Source organism: Ranitomeya imitator, chromosome 9, assembly GCF_032444005.1.
Source record: "Ranitomeya imitator isolate aRanImi1 chromosome 9, aRanImi1.pri, whole genome shotgun sequence".
Lineage (NCBI taxonomy): Eukaryota > Metazoa > Chordata > Amphibia > Anura > Dendrobatidae > Ranitomeya > Ranitomeya imitator.
Genome location: NC_091290.1, coordinates 57,575,664 through 57,595,975, shown reverse-complemented (window position 1 = coordinate 57,595,975; position 20,312 = coordinate 57,575,664). Strand labels below are relative to the sequence as shown.

The following is a 20,312-nucleotide window of genomic DNA, read 5'->3' as shown; positions in this document are numbered from 1 at the left end:
TCACATGACTAGTGAGGCTATGGAAGATCCTGAACTCCATTACTGGCCCCCCAGACTAATGCATGGCAGCCATTCACATGACTAGTGAGGCTATGGAAGGTCCTGGGATCCATTACTGGCCCCCCAGACTAATGGATGGCAGCCATTCACATGACTAGTGAGGCTATGGAAGGTCCTGGGATCCATTACTGGCCCCCCAGACTAATGGATGGAAGCCCCTCCTGTGACATCCACAAGTCAGCTCTGCCGGCAAACCTCAGTCTTTACTTTGTCAATAATTCCCAAACAGCTGAAATGTTGTTGAAAACTGGAAAACTAACAAAGTGTAAAGTGTCCCTGGTCCAACACCGGTCTCCAGCAATGACGTGGTCTGTACCAGCGACCGCTGCAGACAATCACAGCTATTGTAGGAGACTGGGAACTAGGGACAACTAGCCAGGACAAATGCGGCTCCTGTCATTCAGTGCTGTGGCATGTCAGATCCTGGCACAAATGGTGGCATATATAGAGCATGATGTGACCGCTGCCGGGTCCTGGCAGTGCGCAGACCCCCATCACACAGGTCGGACCCCCATCTGCCCCGCACCGGGCCGCCCGCTGTCCCCGCTCCCCACCTCTCCTCCTGACGTCTCCTCCCTTGTCCTCTCCCTCCTCCTCCTCGGCCTCTCCCGGTCCCCTCCTCCCGCCTGTCTCCGGGCAGGACACGGAAGATGGCGGCGGATGATCGGTCCCGGTCGGACTCAGCTAAAGGGAAGCGGCGGGAGCAGCTGAGCCGGTGGCAAGGCTCGGAGACGGAGCGATGTCTGCCGCACGGCAACCTCCGCCGCCCGCCCCGGGTCCGGTTCGCGCAAGGAGCAGTGTTTATGGCCGCTTGTTCGGCTGGAGACCGGGAGGAGGTTCGGCAACTGCTGACGGCCGGAGCCCCGATCAATGGCACCAACGTGGACGGACTGACGGCTCTGCACCAGGTACCATTGTAGGAGCTGTCAGGGCATGCTGGGAGTTGTAGTCTCACCACAGCTGGAGAGCCCGGACATACGGAGTGCGGGGTCCTGAGCGCCCCCTGTGCCTGCTACACCCATCATCTGCACTCCATGCCCGCGATCACCCAGGTCTGCTCCAAAGGCGGCTCTGTGTCCCTGTGGAAGACTGGGGTGAAGTGATCGGACCCCCCTCTAATAATATAAGTGATCAGGACCCCCCCTCTAATAAGTGATCGGACCCTCCTCTAATAAGTGATCGGACCCCCCTCTAATAATAAGTGATCAGGACCCCCCCTCTAATAAGTGATCGGACCCTCCTCTAATAAGTGATCGGACCCCCCTCTAATAATAAGTGATCAGGACCCCCCCCCTCTAATAAGTGATCGGACCCCCCTCTAATAATAAGTGATCGGACCCTCCTCTAATAAGTGATCAGGACCCCCCTCTAATAAGTGATCGGACCCCCCTCTAATAATAAGTGATCAGGACCCCCCCTCTAATAAGTGATCGGACCCTCCTCTAATAAGTGATCAGAACCCCCCTCTAATAAGTGATCGGACCCTCCTCTAATAAGTGATCGGACCCCCCTCTAATAAGTGATCGGACCCCCCTCTAATAATAAGTGATCAGGACCCCCCCTCTAATAATAAGTGATCGGACCCCCCTCTAATAATAAGTGATCGGACCCTCCTCTAATAAGTGATCAGGACCCCCCTCTAATAAGTGATCGGACCCCCCTCTAATAATAAGTGATCAGGACCCCCCCTCTAATAAGTGATCGGACCCTCCTCTAATAAGTGATCAGAACCCCCCTCTAATAAGTGATCGGACCCTCCTCTAATAAGTGATCGGACCCCCCTCTAATAAGTGATCGGACCCCCCTCTAATAATAAGTGATCAGGACCCCCCCTCTAATAATAAGTGATCGGACCCCCCTCTAATAATAAGTGATCAGGACCCCCCCTCTAATAAGTGATCGGACCCTCCTCTAATAAGTGATCAGGACCCCCCTCTAATAAGTGATCGGACCCTCCTCTAATAATAAGTGATCGGACCCTCCTCTGATAAGTGATCAGGACCCCCCTCTAATAAGTGATCGGACCCTCCTCTAATAATAAGTGATCAGGACCCCCCCTCTAATAAGTGATCGGACCCTCTAATAATAAGTCATCAGACCCCTCTCTAATAATAAGTGATCAGACCCCCCTCTAATAATAAGTGATCAGGACCCTCCTCTAATAATAAGTGATCGGACCCTCCTCTAATAAGTGATCAGGACCCCCCTCTAATAAGTGATCGGACCCTCCTCTAATAATAAGTGATCGGACCCCCCTCTAATAAGTGATCGGACCCTCTAATAATAAGTCATCAGACCCCTCTCTAATAATAAGTGATCAGGACCCTCCTCTAATAATAAGTGATCGGACCCCCCTCTAATAATAAGTGATCGGACCCCCCTCTAATAATAAGTGATCAGGACCCCCCCTCTAATAAGTGATCGGACCCTCCTCTAATAAGTGATCAGGACCCCCCTCTAATAAGTGATCGGACCCTCCTCTAATAATAAGTGATCGGACCCTCCTCTGATAAGTGATCAGGACCCCCCTCTAATAAGTGATCGGACCCTCCTCTAATAATAAGTGATCAGGACCCCCCCTCTAATAAGTGATCGGACCCTCTAATAATAAGTCATCAGACCCCTCTCTAATAATAAGTGATCAGACCCCCCTCTAATAATAAGTGATCAGGACCCTCCTCTAATAATAAGTGATCGGACCCTCCTCTAATAAGTGATCAGGACCCCCCTCTAATAAGTGATCGGACCCTCCTCTAATAATAAGTGATCGGACCCTCCTCTAATAAGTGATCAGGACCCCCCTCTAATAAGTGATCGGACCCTCCTCTAATCATAAGTGATCGGACCCTCCTCTAATAAGTGATCAGACCCCCCTCTAATAAGTGATCAGGACCCCCCTCTAATAAGTGATCAGGAACCCCCTCTAATAAGTGATCGGACCCTCCTCTAATAAGTGATCAGGACCCCCCTCTAATAATAAGTGATCAGGACCCCCCTCTAATAAGTGATCAGGAACCCCCTCTAATAAGTGATAAGGACCCCCCTCTAATAAGTGATCAGGAACCCCCTCTAATAAGTGATCGGACCCTCCTCTAATAATAAGTGATCAGGACCCCCCTCTAATAAGTGATCGGACCCTCCTCTAATAAGAGATCAGGACCCCCCTCTAATAAGTGATCGGACCCTCCTCTAATAATAAGTGATCAGGACCCCCCTCTAATAAGTGATTGGACCCTCTAATAAGTGATCAGGACCCCCCCTCTAATAATAAGTGATCGGACCCTCCTCTAATAAGTGATCGGACCCTCCTCTAATAAGTGATCGGACTCCCCTCTAATAAGTGATGGGACCCCCCTCCTCTAATAATACATGATCAGATCCCCCTCTAATAAGTGATCAGACCCCCCTCTCATAAGTGATCAGACACCCCTCCTCTAATAATAAGTAATTAGACCCCCCTCCAGTAAGTGATCAGACCCCTGCAGAACTTTTTTTTTTTTTTTTGAAGTTTTAGAAAACTTCATATCTTCAGACCTGATGAGTAAATCTATGATGATAACTGTTTCTGGGCTCTTAAAACATGTAATTGATGGAGATCAGACCCCCCTCCTCTAATAATAAGTGATCAGACCCCCCTCCTCTAATAATAAGTGATCAGACCCCCCTCCTCTAATAATAAGTGATCAGACCCCCCTCCTCTAATAATAAGTGATCAGGAGGACCCCCCTCTCATAATAAGTGATCAGACCCCCGTCCTCTAATTATAAGTGATCAGACCCCCCTCCTCTAATAAGTGATCAGACCCTCCTCTTCTAATAAGTGACCGGACCCCCCTCCTCTAATAATAAGTGATCAGACTCTCCAATTCTAATAAGTGATTGGACCCCCCTCCTCTAATAAGTGATTGGACCCCCTTCCTCTAATAAGTGATCAGACCCCTCTCATCCCATGAGTGATCAGACCAGTAAGTGATCAGACCCCCATCATCCTCCAGTAAGTGATCAGACCCCCCCTCCTCCAGTAAGTGATCAGACCCCCCTTTAGTAAGTGATCAGACCCCCGTCGTCCTCCAGTAAGTGATCAGACCCCCCCTCCTCCAGTAAGTGATCAGACCCCCGTCATCCTCCAGTAAGTGATCAGACCACCGTCATCCTCCAGTAAGTGATCAGACCACCGTCATCCTCCAGTAAGTGATCAGACCACCGTCATCCTCCAGTAAGTGATCAGACCCCCCTTTAGTAAGTGATCAGACCCCCGTCGTCCTCCAGTAAGTGATCAGACCCCCCCTTTAATAAGTGATCAGACCCCCGTCGTCCTCCAGTGAGTGATCAGACCCCCCTCCTCCAGCAGCAAGTGATCAGACCCCCGTCGTCCTCCAGTAAGTGATCAGACCCCCCCCTTTAATAAGTGATCAGACCCCCGTCGTCCTCCAGTAAGTGATCAGACCCCCCCCTTAGTAAGTGATCAGACCCCCCTCCTCCAGTAAGTGATCAGACCCCCCTCCTCCAGTAAGTGATCAGACCCCCCCTTTTGTAAGTGATCAGACCCCTCCTCCAGTAAGTGATCAGACCCCCCCTCCTCCAGTTAGTGATCAGACCCCCGTCGTCCTCCAGTAAGTGATCAGACCCCTCCTTTAGCAAGTAATCAGACCCCCCCTCCAGTTAGTGATCAGACCCCCCTCCTCCAGTGAGTGATCAGACCCCCCTCCAGTAAGTGATCAGACCCCCCCTCCTCCAGTAAGTGATCAGACCCCCCTCCTCCAGTGAGTGATCAGACCCCCCCTCCTCCAGTAAGTGATCAGACCCCCCTCCTCCAGTGAGTGATCAGACCCCCCTCCTCCAGTGAGTGATCAGACCCCCCTCCTCCAGTAAGTGATCAGACCCCCCTCCTCCAGTGAGTGATCAGACCCCCCTCCTCCAGTAAGTGATCAGACCCCCCTCCTCCAGTAAGTGATCAGACCCCCCCCCTCCTCCAGTAAGTGATCAGACCCCCCCCTCCTCCAGTAAGTGATCAGACCCCCGTCGTCCTCCAGTAAGTGATCAGACCCCTCCTTTAGCAAGTAATCAGACCCCCCCTCCAGTAAGTGATCAGACCAGTAAGTGATCAGACCCCTGTCATCCTCCAGTGAGTGATCAGACCAGTAAGTGATCAGACCCCCCTCCTCCAGTAAGTGATCAGACCCCTGTCATCCTCCAGTAAGTGATCAGACCCCCCCCCCTCCTCCAGTAAGTGATCAGACCCCCCTCCTCCAGTAAGTGATCAGACCCCTGCAGAACTTTTTTTTTTAAGTTTTCTAAAACTTCATAACTTCAGACCTGATGAGTAAATCTATGATGATAACTGTTTCTGGGCTATAAAACATGTAATTGATGGAGATGGGTGTCAGCAATGTAAGCCAGGGCTCTGCTCTCCGCATCGCTGGGGTAGGGGGGCTATAGGACATTTGGCATTATTGCACCCTCCTAATGTTAGAAAAGTGAACCCCCCATTTAAGAAGGCATTGTTACTGATCAGGACTGTGAGATCTTTCGCACTGGAGCCATATTGTATTATTCTTGTCTATGGAGAACACTTTGTGCTGACATATTGACCCGTGCACGGTTTTCTATGGTGCCGTCTCCTCATCCCTGCTGCAGTCCCAGACGTCCGAGCATATATCCATATTGAGTAGTGTTCAGTGCGTGCTGCCATCCGCCTCACAGCCCACACCCCGATCTGAATTCCTCCTGTAATTATTGCTCTTGTAATGGGGTGTCACCAATTAGTAGTAAAGTGTGAAGAGCAGACCACACACAGGATATCTGCAGATCGGCATGCTGGGAGTTGTAGTCTCACGTTACGCGAATAGTGGCAGCTAGCAGACCCCGGCACTGAGCCATTTTCCTGTTTGCATTCCTCATACGGCTGACATTTTCTTATATTTGCCTTGAATGTCTTTCTTGTCCATCTCCTCCTGGAAATAAAAGTCCACCATCAGTCCAGTCCAGTCACCATCTCTAGAAACTACATCTGCTCATAGAAAAGCTGGGTGACAATCACTGTAGAATCCATTATTTCTCCAAAAGTGGTTGTTGCCCGTTTTTTCTTACTCCTATACTTAAAGGAGCATACGTTACTGTGTCCCGGCAAATTTTTCACGTGGGGGTCTGGGATCATTGGATGATAACCTGTCTGTGATTATGAATAGCAGCCATATTGGTTGCCACCCAGCTTTCCCATAAGGACTTATAGTTACTTGATTCTGTTTCTTTACGTTTTGCAAAATATTTGTAATTAATCCTGTGTGTTAAAGGACACATCCTCTAATGTACTGCATTGGCTATGCTATTGTTTTCTGTTATCAGCCACTTCGGTATCAGAACATCCATAGCTGTCCCTGCCTCCTCCGTAACCATTATTTCACCTCCAGTTCACGTTTCATGCTCCGGTAATTTGGTACCAGCATCGATCACAATTCTCCTCTCTGACCTTCTTCTCCCCCTCCTCAGGCCTGTATTGACGAAAATATAGAAATGGTTCAGTTTCTGGTGGAGAATGGCGCTTCTGTGAACCAGCAGGACAACGAGGGTTGGACCCCGCTCCATGCCGCAGCGTCCTGTGGATTTGTGAGCATAGCACAGTAAGTCGGGGGGATACTGCACCCCATTTAGCTTGTTACGAGTCATTGCTTTGTGTCCTGGTCTTAAAAAGATTACAGATCATTTCTGTAGGTGAACGGGGTCACATTATGACTTACGGGGTACCAGTACAAGCAAGAGACAAAAAAAAATCAGAACTTTTTTTTTTTTAGCTCATTTTTTGTATTCGTGGTACCTTTTTGGGTTGCAATGCCCCCTCGGTCACCTTCATTACTCAGGGGCATTATTATTGTTTATTATTATAGCGCCATTTATCCCATGGCGCTCTACATGTGAGATCTGTGTCGCTGCCAAAGTTTCCGTCTAACCCCAGCCTGATGGTGGCTTTAGTTGTCACCCCGTTTCCCAGGAACAGGTATAACTACCATGTCTGCCACTACAAGTTTGGCTAATTTGGTCACTCAGACCCCTGAATGACAAACCTTCTTCGTTTTTACGGGTTCAACATTTATTTCTGCATTATTAGACCATATTTTTTCAGGATTCTGGGAAAGTTGGTTGCCAAGGTGTCATATTGTCTATTTCATGGACGCTTGTTTTTCACGTATTAGTACAGATCAGAATGACCTGTGATTACAGGTATGTGGTTGGAACAGGTTATACCAGGGGTGCATCCCTAACACCCCCATGGGCCTGTCACACCTAAAAAACCTGCCAGCTGATAATTAGAGGAATACTTAACCTCCGATTCACAGGGATTAGATGGGGTCACCATCACTGGGGTCCAAACATGGACCACCTATCTGCCTTTACATTCATAGTTTAATTTTTCTAATAGCTTATTATTTATTGTTTTTATTTATTTTTACAAAGCAACTTATCAATCCCCATTTTTCAGTCAATGTCTTCATATATTTTCCCTTTCTGTGAGGGCTTGTTCACACAACCGTATTTTCGGTCCAAGTGCTTCCTGCAAGTAAAGCGAATGGAAAAACTTCGCAGCATGCGCTAGGACGAGACTTGCCCATTCAAGTCTATAGGTGTGCAAAAAGGATCAGATGCCCTGCGGAGTCACGGTATAGCATCCGATTTGTATGAGTACATTACAATTCTTGGAAATAGGAATATTAAATTATTAATAGCAGCTGCTGTAAAAAAAAAAAAAAAAAAACGATTACACACGGATGACAAGTGAAAAAAAAATTATTCAAGTTTTCTAGATGAAACTCTGACGATTTTTTTATATAGTCGTGTGACTCCCTGGCATCAGTGATTAGAAATATCCAGAGAATATCCCGCCTGATATGACTCGGTATCATCTTTTTCTCACTCGGTGAGCTGCGCGTCTGTGTCGGCACAGTGGCTACGATCCATAATTTGCTTTTTTAAGTCTTATTTTTCCTTGTCTTTCTTTTTGCGCCAAATGCATGAAAATGGGCAAACAATGTTTGAGTTCAAAAATATTTTTATTTCTTTTTGCTTTTTTTTTTCCAGAGTAAAACATGTACACTGTTATTTAAAACGATGCTAAATAGCCTTTTCCTGCACAGAAAAAAAAATAGCCAGATTTTGCACTCTACCGGGATACTGGAGGACAATTGCCCAAAAATTTTGTAAAATGGTCAGAAGCCAAAAGTTGTAAATTATGAATTTGGCTTAAACATCTTGAAAACAAATCAATGCTGAATCCTTCCAAAAAAAAGTGAAATTAAAAGAATCAAATTAAATATTGTCACTAATAGACCTCAACAGAACACATACCCATTAGGCTATGTTCACATATTGCATTTGTGATGTATTTTTTTTCCACAGGCAAAACCTGCTCTCTTGGCAGTAAAAAAGGCAGGTTTTGCTGAATGCTTCCTGTGTTTATCGGGGTACATTTATCTCTTGTACATGCTGATAAAGTTTAGTGCACATAAAATTAATCTGATTCTGCTTCATCAGGTTTTGGCACCAAAAACGCAGCAAAACTTGATATATTTTTTGGGTGAAAAATGCTCCAGAAAGGCTGAAAAAAATGCAGGCAGCAGGTTTTGCTTTATTTTTGGTGCCAAAATGTGATGAAGCAGAAAAAAGTGACATGCTGCAGTTTGCAAAAATGCAGTTCTTTGACAAAATGGTCAGGGAAAATAAAAAAGGTGTGCATGAGATTTCTGAAAACTCATAGACTTTGCTGGTACTGTGAAACGCAGCTGAAAATTTGCTTCAAGGAAAAAAAAAAAGCAAAAGCAACATGTGAACGTGGCCATATAGTTCATGGAGCTGTGTCTAAGTCTACAAGTCAATGGGTCCATGAAAATCGTAGACAATCCACATTCTGTCCATTCTTAACACTGAAATGGATAGGAAAAGTTTTGCAATTTTTTTTTTTTTGTTATACGAGAAAATTGCTAATGGTAAAAACTGACCAAACATTGTCGAAAAATCAGACCCAAAGATCTGATGAGCAGCGGTCCTTGTTTCTACGTACGAGAAAAATTACTGACGTCTAAATGAGGCCTTGTTGTGACCAAGAAAGGTACAAAAATAAATGGACCCACCCATTGTGAGGTGCGGGGAGGTGGGGGAGGAGTTCCGGCCGCGCATGCGCGGTCAGAAGTGGCGGACCGTCGGAAGCAAAAAACGTTACATGTAACGTTTTTTGCTCCCGGCGGTCCGCCACAACACGGCGCAACCGTCGCACGACGGTTGCGACGTGTGTTAATGCGTCGCAATGTGTCGCTAATTTTAGTCTATGGGGCAAAAACGCATCCTGCAGACAACTTTGCAGGATGCGTTTTTTCCCCTAAACAACGCATTGCGACGTATTGAAAAAAACGCTAGTGTGAAAGTAGCCTAACTAAAATGCTGCCAGCGTTTTCCTATACAGGAGTCACACCACAAAACCCCATTAACACATTGATTTATGTTTTCGGTAGGTACTTGATCTCTAATGGTGGGAATGTGGCTATTGTAAATAGTGAAGGGGAACTTCCACTGGACGTGTCTCACGAGAGCGCCATGGAGAAACTGCTAAAGAGCGAGGTCAAGAAGCTGGGTAAGTGCACATGAAAAGAAAAATATGGGGCCTAATTCCTCTAAACTGTCTAAGAAAAAAATAGGCTTTGTTGCCCATAGCAACCAATCACTGCTCTGTTTTCTTTTGTTAAACTGCTCTGGAAGAATGAAAGCTTCACTGTGATTGGTTAGCCAGTCCCAAGGCTGGTCTGAGGCCTACTCGCCTCTGTGTTTATAGTATGTAATATATACACCATGCATGGCTGCCGCCCTACCTGGGCTTTATATACTAGTACACAAAAGGTCACAATTTCGGCCACAGAATGACTTCTGTTCATCTTCTGATTGGCAGAGTTATTAACAATATGATTTGTCAATCAAACTTGCTTATTTATTGACATGTGGCTGATTTCTCATGAAATCCACAACATGTCAATTTCTTTTTCGGGTTCACTGAGTTTTATTTGTGGATTTTACCTCAGAATTTTATTAAATGTGGAAAATCCTTAGTTTAAAAAAACTTAAGCATTACTGCAGAAATGCACTAATGTATGTAATCAGTACATGAGCTTCATTTGTAACATGACATAATATCAAAAGAAGACAAAAACCGCAATGAAATCCGTAATGAAAAGGGTAGATTAGGTTACTTGCATTTTCTAATAAGCTCAGAAAATCTGCAACGTGAAAAGCGCATCGTGGGAACATAGTCTTAACGTTAGTCTGTCTGTGAATATAATGGACAGAACATGGATGCCTTCTATGTAAGACTAATGGGCAGGAGAAGCTTGGAAAACATATTTATTTTTTTGGGAAATGGGAAAAACAGACATTTAACTTAAAATGGAAACCGTCCAAAGAATGATAAAAATCTTATTTAGGCCTCTTTCACACGTCAGTGTCTCCGGTACGTGTACTGACAGTTTTCTCACGTACCGGAGACACTGACACATTTGCGCATATTCATCACTGTAATGAGCGGTACCACGTGACCGCTCACACAGGACCTGCTGCCGGCGCTGAGAGCATACATCGCAGGAGCTGGGTGAGTACTTCTCGGCAAGCTGGCAGGCGCACAGGGAATGGGAGGCGGGAGGTGACCCACAAACTTAATTTTTAAGAAAAAAAGGAAAAAAAAACCTTAATTTTTTTCATTCCTTCTCTCCAGCGAACGCTGCTGGGGAGAAGGAATGAATGTCGGCTTCAGCACCAAAAGCAGGGGACAGCGCTGTCTCCTGCACGGTCCATGTGGTCCTCAGTCGGCACACGGGCAGCACATGGCTGCCGCACGTGTGCCACACTGATGTGCTATGTGAGCACATGGACACGAATAACTCCGGTACCGATTTCTCCGGTACCGGAATTATCTGGACGTGTGAAAGAGGCCTAAGGCTGTGTGCACACATTCAGGATTTTGCGTGTTTTTTTTTTTCCGCTATAAAACGCTTAAAAAACGCATACATATGCATCCCATCATTTATAATGAATTCCTCAATTTTTGTGCATATGTTGCGGTTTTTTTCCATGAAAAAAACACATTGTGGTAAAAAAACGCAGCATGTTCATTAATTTTGCTGATGTTTTGCGGATTTCCCACTATATTATTGCATTGGGAACCTCCGGAAAAAAACGCATGCGGATTTCTTGCAGAAAATGTCCGGTTTTGTTCAGGAAATTTCTGCAAGAAATCCTGACGTGTGCACATAGCCTAAAACGCTGATCAAATGTGATCCATTTTCTCGAACACAGTCAAAAAAAGTCAGAAGCCTAATGCTAAGGAGAAGCCTTAGAAACCTTCCTCAGTTTTTTTGTTTTTTTTTTTGCATATGTTAGAAACTGATGGTAGAAACTGACACACGGAACAAACACTGATTACAATCAGTCCATTTTTCCCACAATGAGGCCGAATAGACGGGATTTGTGACTTGTCTTGCAGGTATTGATTTAGACGCAGCGAAAAAAGAGGAGGAAGAGCTCATGTTAAGAGATGCCCGCCGCTGGTTGAACAATGGGAAATATGATGACCTCCGGCATCCCACCACCGGGGCTACTCCTTTACATGTAGCGGCTGCCAAGGGCTATACCGAAGTCATAAGGTGAGCTGTCAGCCACAGACTATGAAACGAAAGGGCGTGAAGGCTTATGTGTGTAACTCGTAAGACGGAGGGCGGATGTTCTGGTTCTGCTAAATATGGCTATTATATCAGTGGCTAAACTAGAAATAATCGGCTCTAGAGGGGCTGGCTGCTGTTTTTTGGGTTACAAATATCAACGGTGTTGGAAGTGATTAGATTTTCAGATGGGGGATCCAACAACGACTACTGTCATGACATTGACCTGATTACTGGGAGTCCAAGGCATTCGAGGAAACTGGTACCAGTAAGCTCCCAACCCTGAATAAAGCAGGGTCCTGGGAAGAGGATTATCCAATCACAGCCACAGTGGGGCATATGGATAATGTTTGTCTGGTATGAAGGGGTACAGAAACAAAAACAAATTATATTTATATATTTTATGTAATAGTCTGATATTACTCATTTTTCTGTTTTGTTGCTCTCCATCTTTCATACCGTCATTATTTGATATATATATCACCCTTCTTTTCTCATTTTTCATATCTGTCTCAGGCTGCTCCTACAATTGGGGTGTGACGTGGATTCCCGTGACTTAGATGATTGGACTCCTCTGCACGCGGCCGCTCACTGGGGCCAACCGGATTCATGCCGTCTCCTGTGTGAGGCTCTCTGTGACATGGAGGCTGTCAACAAAGTGGTGAGGGGGTCGGCGGTCTCCTCACTATTCACAGACTGCTTACGCCCCCTGGCTGCGCCATGGCTGGTTCTGTACACCTGTGCCGTGTATCTCATGTGCGTCTGGCATCCTGGCTGCTCATACTTTGTGTCCCTTGAGCAATTCTCTACTTTTTTGCATTGTTTTTTTGGTTACCTCCCGATGCATTTTCTAACTCTTCTGCGCTGAAATTCAGCAACCTTTGTCTTGCCTTGTCCATCATTTCTTGGTGCTAACAGCATTTGTTTTGCAGGGTGTCCTTTCTGTCTCTTTGTGTGCAAATTGCAAGCGCACCTCTCAATGTGGTTTCCACTTATTTAGGGCCAGACGCCCTTTGATGTTGCAGACGACAGTTTGGAGTCTGTCTTGGAAGAGATGAAGAAGAAGCAGAGTGCGGTGAGATCTCATTGAGTCTATATATGGGGGGCACAAACAGGAAATGATACATAAATTAATTTATCTATTTCCCACCTGCAATTATTTTTGCTTATGTAATATCTATCTTAACTCTTTTCTCTTCTTTTCTTTTTTTTTGTCTTGGTTTCTTTGTAGTTACGCTTGGAGAAGATGAAGAACGCTCCGCAGATAATGTCGCCGACAAGCCCTCCAAATCAAAATGCAGCTAGCCGAACAAGGAGGTCTGTGACTCGTTGGCTGCGTTTGAGTGATGCATTGGAGTGTGGCACGTCAGTTGTGCTGTAGCGATACACGATTGTGGTGCATTTCCCCCACTAAAAATCACCACTAAATATGTCTTTGAGTGGTCCATTTTCTCAAGTATAAAAATTAGCTTTTTTTTTTAATAAGATCTGTTCTACAAACACTGTCCGAACCTTCAGAGATCTTCTCTTAAAGTCTTCTTAGATATCTGAATGTCAAATCTTCTACGTTATATACTGACACGTCACCGGGCTCCACTTTGGATGAATAACTATTAACATGTAGGAAAACTCATTCACAAGCCACGTGCAAGCTTTAGAGGTAGCCATATTTGCAAGAACTGACCTAAGAGTTGAAAAAAGTTGACTTTTAAGACTACCAAAGAGCACATCTTAAAGACATATACTTACTGGTGAAGGGGGACTACTGGATTGTGCGCTGTGTCATACACTGGTTAATTTCACAATGGACAGTGTGATACACAGTGTGGATTGTTCACGGTGTGAGCTTGATATGTTCTCACTGTATGTGTGTGTGTGACACCTGCTGTGTATTCCCGGGCACTCTGTGCACTGACCCCTTGCACGCTCCCTGCCCCCCGACCCATTTTTCAAATAGGAGTTCTATTTCTCGTCTGAGCAGTCAAGAGAAGGTAGCACTTCGAGTGCAGGACAAAGAGCGCCGGACACAGCCCATCACTTCAACAGTACCCACCAGCCAACCAATTGCTTCCAGTTCTGATGACTCTGGTTCTGACGCTGAGTCTGGTGAGCATTTTCTATTCCTTTATATATTCTTGCTATTCATCTTTTTATTCTAACAACCCACTCGGGTACATCCATGTAGGACTGATACACAGTGGATGGGATTGTCACTCTGGATTTCACCCTTTTGATATTCAAAGATGTGGCAAATCCAATGCCTTCGTGCAACAAAATCTGCCCAATTTGGCCACAGTGGCTAAATCCCATATGGACATACACTAAGTAGGTCTCTTTAAAGGGAACCTGTCGCTTGATTCATGTTCCCAAGCATCATAAATCAAAGCCTGGATGCTTGATGGCAACCAAGTATTTTTTTTCAGAGAATATAGGTTGAACAGCTTGCCAGGAACTATAAGGATAGACCCGACTAGTCCACTGCCGCCCCCTCTTGAATGGCTTCTCCCTGCACCTCTCCAGGTGATTGACAGGTCTCTCCCTATGTACCCATGGTAGAGACTTGTTAATCACCTAGAGCAGTACAGGGAGAAGCCACCTGGGGGCAGAGCCGTAATAGTCTGGTGTTTGCCTATGGTCCCCAACGTGGGAGCGTTTCAGAGAAAAACATACCTCTCTGCAGTTGTGCGGTCAGACCCTGATTCCTGCTGCGTGTGGTTTGGGCAGCATGAATGGACTGACAGGTTCCCTTTAATAAGTTACCCAGGTTTTGCTGTGAGATAAAGAATTTTTCTTTTTGTGAATTCTAGTTTGCATTATTAGTGTGTAAAGCCGCGCTGTTAAGAAACTTCCGAGTTTGGAGTAGTTTTTTAACTTTATTAACGTTCCTATACGGTCAGATTGCGTAGATTAATCCTGTTTTTACTCCTCTTTTACTCTATAGAAAAGGTAAAAGCTCAAGAACGAATTAATAATCTAAACAATCAGTTACGTAACCTTTCAACAAGCTCCACAAAGAAGGTGAGCAGGAAGGGTGGGGATGAATCTGTGACCTTCCATTGTTCATAAGCCTTTCCGAGTCAGTAAATTGAAACACTAAATTAACCGTCCACACACTACTATCCATAGACCTCAGCTGTACCAGAGCAGGAGAAAACTGAGCCTACATGGCGAGCCTCCTTGAGGAAGACTGGTAGCTCTGGCACACTGAGCTCTGGCACCACCTTGGAAGAAGGCCGGAGGGCAGCACTTCCTAAATCTGCCTCCAGCTCCCAGCTAGCAGACAGAGTGTGTATTGCGACCAACCATCTATTACTTTAGTTTCCTTACTATTTCTTTTTAGCATCTTCATGGCTTCCTATTCCTTCTTGGTGGACTTTTCTGCAAGTCTCGTTTCATTCATTCCTGCTCACCTTTTGATTTACAATAAATTCCCTAAGCATGATGATGATTTGTTTTTTAGGAGAAGGCAGGATCTGAACTCCGTTTAGCTCGTGTGACTCCGAGTCAGAAACTGTTAAGTAACCAGGAAAATGTGAGGTCAGTATCTAGGGGTAGATGGAGGATGGCAGGATCTTTAGTTTGGGACACAAGTCAACTGATGATTTTATGTTTTTATAGGGAACCTCCGTTTAGCCGCACGTCAATCACTCGTCAGCGTAATGATGGAGATGAAGGACCGATCTCACTCCGTAGACAGAGGGAACCTCTGTCATCTCGGACTGAAACCTCCCTGTCCAGAAAAGAGCCGTTAACTAAGCCAGAAACTACGTTAACAAGTGGAAACACTTTATCTTCTAAATTAGATACCACTGGGTCAACTACAAATTCACGTACAAGGTATGGGTCATGCGTGTCTACAAACATAGAGAAATGACATGTGTTATGTGCTGCCAGGCTTTTCTGCCCTTCTTTGAGTGGCAAGTGAGTTGTGATTAATCTAAGACTGACTGATCATGGGGACAATGTGTCTGGCACAGCGCTGCTCAGCCGGGGAACCTACAACAACCAGACTGTCAGATATGAGTAGGTTGTTAGGACAGCCAGGACCCATAGAAGTGCATTGTGTGCGTGAACCGGCCGTCATCCGGCACTTTTTCACTCCACGTTCTTATGTCTTATGTGATATCCAGTAAAGGACAATTGAGGACGGTGAGTGCCATCTTGCCACTTCTTTCTCCTGTGAAGATTTGTTAGGACAGCTGTGGTGCAATAGCATTTCTTTCTTTTAAATTATGTGGATACAGGACCAGTTGATTGCATTTAGCTGCTCAATAGATAGAGATTAAAAGTGTCTTTAGAGTAATATAAATTTAGAAATGGCTCCCAGTTGACCAGCAGTTCCAGGAAGCATAGCTGCAGGGAGAAACTTGGCCACTGTCTTATGTATACTTAATGGGAACCTGTCAGGTTGGATAATGCTAATATGCTGCAGATATAGAGTTTTATGATGGCGCCCGGCCACTGTACTGAAAGTGCAGCACCCGGGAGAAAATGAGCTTTATTCCTCCCGCGAGCTGGTGACTTTCAGTCATGCATCTGTGCCTGGAGCAATTACAGTCACCGCTCACAGCACTTAGAGCTGCAGCTGTAATCATATAGCGGCACTTTGACAGTCAGGTCTCCATTGATGCATTGCTGAGCGAGCTGTTATTCCTAGTGCCGGGGTGTGCTTGTGGCTGTCTCACTGAGTGGTGACTGAAAACTCTCTGGAACATTTGCTTGACTGAAAGCCAACAGCTTCCAGGAGGAATAAAGTTTGTTTTCTCCCGGGTGCCGCAATTTTAATACAGTGGCAGGCACCTTCCCAATGTTACTAGCCTGCAGATTATCAGTAGGTTAATAACGTTATGCAATCTGACAGTTTCTTTTTACAGAGTTACTAAACTTACAAGTTTATTTTATATATGGCAGACCTTTAAAGTGGCCCCAGATTAATAGCTCCCCTAAGGCCATGTGCACACGCTGCGGATTCCGTTGCGGAATTTTCCGCAGCGGATTTAATTAAATCCGCAGTGCAAAAAGTACTGCGGATTTATCACGGTTTTTTGTGCAGTTTCCACTGCGGTTTTAGACACCTGCGGATTTTTAATATGGAGCAGGTGCCAAACCGCTGCGGATTCCGCACAAAGAATTGACATGCTGCGGAAAATAAACCGCAGCGTTTCCGCGTGGGTTTTTCCGCAGCATGTGCACAACGGTTTTTGTTTTCCATAGGATAACATTGTACTGTACACCACATGGAAAACTGCTGCGGACTTGCAGCGTCAAAACCGCTGCGGATCCGCCGCAAAAACCGCAACATCTGCAAATACCCTAGTAGTGTCCAGCTCAGGAGTGCACACACACATACGTATGCTTTCGATTGAATCTGTACCTAGCTCTGTGTGTGTGCTCTTGAGTTGTGCACTATAAGGCGGCCTTATTGAGCAATCAGTGGGGGTCTTAAGTCATAAGACCCTCACTGATCTGCAAGAAATTAAAATGCCTACCAAATATGAAAAAACTTCTTCCTGAAAGTTTACTCTCTAAATATTCTTAAAGACAAAACCTCTCATTACCAAGTATGGGATTTCCAAAACTTGTCATGAAAAAGATCCTACAATTATTCAGTTTTCTGATTGCTGTTTGTTGCAGGTATCTTGGACGTGTAAGGTATTGCTGACTTAGATATATTTTCTCTCCCTTCCAGAATTGCTGATACGGCAAACACTACAAGTACAAACTCAGAGCAGCCAGCAACCATTACAGAGACCAAAGAGCGCCGCAGGTAGGAAGTCATATCTGGAAGAGATCTCTATTGTGTGAGCACACCTTTATATACAATGTCTCACAGAGTGTATTGTTAGGTCTTACTTGACCCCTGTGAGAGATGAAGAGGCTGAAGCTCAGAGAAAGGCAAGGTCTCGACATGCGCGACAGTCTCGTCGATCCACTCAGGTAAGCATTAAGCAAACATCTTAATCTTTGCAACACAGAATTTTGTATATGTTTTCCAAGGTCATTAACCATTGTAATAAATGTTTCTGATACCTATTCATTTACATTAATCTTCTGTAGGGAGTGACTCTTACTGATCTAAAAGAAGCTGAAAAGGTCATCAAAGGTCAACAGGAAAATCAAGAAGTAGTGTCAGAGCCTGCGAAGACCCCAGAAGAAGACAACCAGACAAAACCAAGGAGCAGCCGTACCACCAGTGATGATGGGGTGAGCGGTATTGAAGACCTTTCAACTACGACTGAATTCCTCTACTGATCAGTAAGGTGAACGTTTCCTCTGATAAATGCATACACGTTTTTTATTCTGAATTTTCAGGCAGAGGTCAGCTGGAGATCCCGAATTGCCAGTTTGCAGAAATCCGATCTTTTAGGATTAACAACTCCAGATCCAACTGCAACATCATCGGGCTCACCTAGACGAGAAGGAGGACAAAGCTCAGAGAGCAAAGGTTTGCCAGTCCTAGGTCTTGGTGTTTCAGGTGACTTTGTGGGTCGCCATAACTCAGCGTTAAATGCCGTTATAGAAATGCAGAAGTCCCAAGAGGACGAGAAAGAAAGTGATGAGCGAGGTGGCAGGAACAAGGTAGGAATTCGGGACCGGAGAAGGCCACGAGGGAAAAGGAGATCCACTGGAGTTGAACTGTCTGCTAGAGATGTAAGAATCAAGTGATCACAGGCAATCTGGGTTTTCACTGAAGCCTGCATATTTATTGACCAAGACCTTCAGTACAGAGGCTACTGCCACTTTATGGGTTAAACTTAAGCCCCCCTCATACACATTAGATGGCTTGATTATTGTTCATTTGGCTGGCAGATCTCTTGCTCCTGTGTTCTGTGTGAGCGAGCCGCTGGCAGCCATTTCCAAAGGGGGCTAATGTCAGGGAGAACAAAAGGATCGACAGTCCAAAAATTGATGTGCCATATACCTAACCCCCCCCCTACAGTCATTTGTCCCGAGTCCCCATACACAGTAGATTGACAGCCGAACCCGTCAACTGGACGGCAATTTCGGCCAGCATTCTAATGTGTATGGGGGGGCTTTAGGCTATGTTCACATGTCTGTGATCTAGGTATAGGATTTAGATTGTTACAATATAAAAGCAAATGTTTGCTGGTTCCAGTTAACACTTAGTGTGGTATAATCCTGCTATAGTGCTAATAAATTGTGGCGCACTCTACACAGATCACACGCACTGTTCCCTCTCTCTAGCGGCGCTCACTATTTCCCCATTTCATTCACACGGGACAATTTTATAGGTAGCCATTTCCAGTAGTTTGCTACATTTGCTGTAATTTGGAGTGCCCAGACGAATGCCCACACAAGTACAGGAAGAATGCACGGACTACATACTGACGGTCAGATTTGCAGCTCAGTCCAGTGTGTATTCCAACCCTTACTGCATGAGCTACATGTTTCTTTCAGCGCGATGGCGAAGAATCGGAGGAAGAGGATGGCACAGAGGAAAGTCCGCAAGCTCAGGTGCTTGGACCTGCATGCAATCTGTTTTTTTTTTTTAATGTCTTGTGAAATTTTGTCAGGAAAAGGAAAAAGAAAGTGTGTAGTGTGATATCTAGTAACATGGGTTTTATATCTGTTCTTGCTGCGTGGCGCCGATGATCTTGTAATTGGGTAAGTGAACTGTGTGAGTGGATCAGTACTGTATTCCCATGAACACGGGTAATTGGCTTAACCTCTTTATTGCCGCGGGGATTGCCTGCACATTGTGTAACATAATCCCTTTCTCTTGTTTTCCTCCCAGGTAGATGGACTTAGCTCTCGGTAAGAACCTGATAAGATTTTTTTTTTCTTTTTATAGTCGTTCATTTCTAGTCTGCCTTATTGAACACGCAAAATGTTTTCATATGCACATAATTATCCTGCTGTAGGAAAAAAAAATAGTTCCTAAAGGGAAGCGATTGTCTAGGCTTGACCGTTTAGGCCAGGAGGGGGGGGGGGACCTCAGGCCCCAGGGCCATTTACGGCCCTCGATGACCTTTTATCAGGCCCCCAAGCAGATTCTCAGGGACCACATTCTTGGGCAAGGGGGTGTATTTTGATTACAACCAGCTCATTAATTTCTTCTTACTCTGTTAGCACACACGCAGTGTTCACTACTGAGCACTGAAGGGCATGCAATGAAAGATTACATATTGAAACCAGTGCCAGAGTCAGGATGTACTTTGTGGGCGGAGTTTGTACGGCCCCCGACTTATGGTATCAATATCCAAATGGCCCTTGGTAGAAAAAAAGATTCCCCACCGCTGGTTTAGGCTATGACATCTTGGATACCACAGTAATAATGATGCCGACTAGTTAGTCTCCAAAGTCCCACTATAAGCCACTTGAGCCACTCCACTTGGCTGAGACAAGGTGCGTGGCCCATGTTTTGTACCCCTTACTTTTTGTATAGGAAGTATCCCATTCCTCAGGATTTACATAGTTACATAGGTTGAAAAAAAGACCTCCATCCATCAAGTTTAACCTTTCTCCACCAATTGTACATTTTGTCACTAATTTAGCGATAACCAGCAATGTTATTTATATCAAGGAAATCATCCGTCCCTTA

General features: G+C 45.3%; 1 protein-coding gene across 3 annotated transcripts in view; it reads left to right on the top strand.

The window, feature by feature from the left end:
- The first annotated feature begins 488 nt into the window (after positions 1–488).
- LOC138648704 (protein phosphatase 1 regulatory subunit 12A-like) overlaps positions 489–20,312 on the top strand; it is a 33,731-nt gene continuing 13,907 nt past the window's right edge. Inside the window, exons 1-19 of one of the 3 annotated variants that reach the window (XM_069738515.1) lie at positions 489–968; positions 6,549–6,679; positions 9,560–9,678; positions 11,575–11,734; positions 12,266–12,410; positions 12,750–12,824; positions 12,981–13,066; positions 13,731–13,855; positions 14,691–14,767; positions 14,876–15,034; positions 15,210–15,286; positions 15,368–15,586; positions 17,439–17,516; positions 17,596–17,686; positions 17,807–17,953; positions 18,062–18,194; positions 18,270–18,400; positions 19,169–19,225; positions 19,506–19,525. In XM_069738515.1, coding sequence (XP_069594616.1) covers positions 711–968; positions 6,549–6,679; positions 9,560–9,678; positions 11,575–11,734; positions 12,266–12,410; positions 12,750–12,824; positions 12,981–13,066; positions 13,731–13,855; positions 14,691–14,767; positions 14,876–15,034; positions 15,210–15,286; positions 15,368–15,586; positions 17,439–17,516; positions 17,596–17,686; positions 17,807–17,953; positions 18,062–18,194; positions 18,270–18,400; positions 19,169–19,225; positions 19,506–19,525 — 2,288 coding nt within the window. In that variant the 5' untranslated portion in view covers positions 489–710. Of the gene's footprint in view, positions 969–6,548; positions 6,680–9,559; positions 9,679–11,574; positions 11,735–12,265; positions 12,411–12,749; positions 12,825–12,980; positions 13,067–13,706; positions 13,856–14,690; positions 14,768–14,875; positions 15,035–15,209; positions 15,287–15,367; positions 15,587–17,438; positions 17,517–17,595; positions 17,687–17,806; positions 17,954–18,061; positions 18,195–18,269; positions 18,401–19,168; positions 19,226–19,505; positions 19,526–20,312 lie in introns of all 3 variants that reach the window. The other 2 variants (XM_069738516.1, XM_069738514.1) reach the window with 2 other exon arrangements.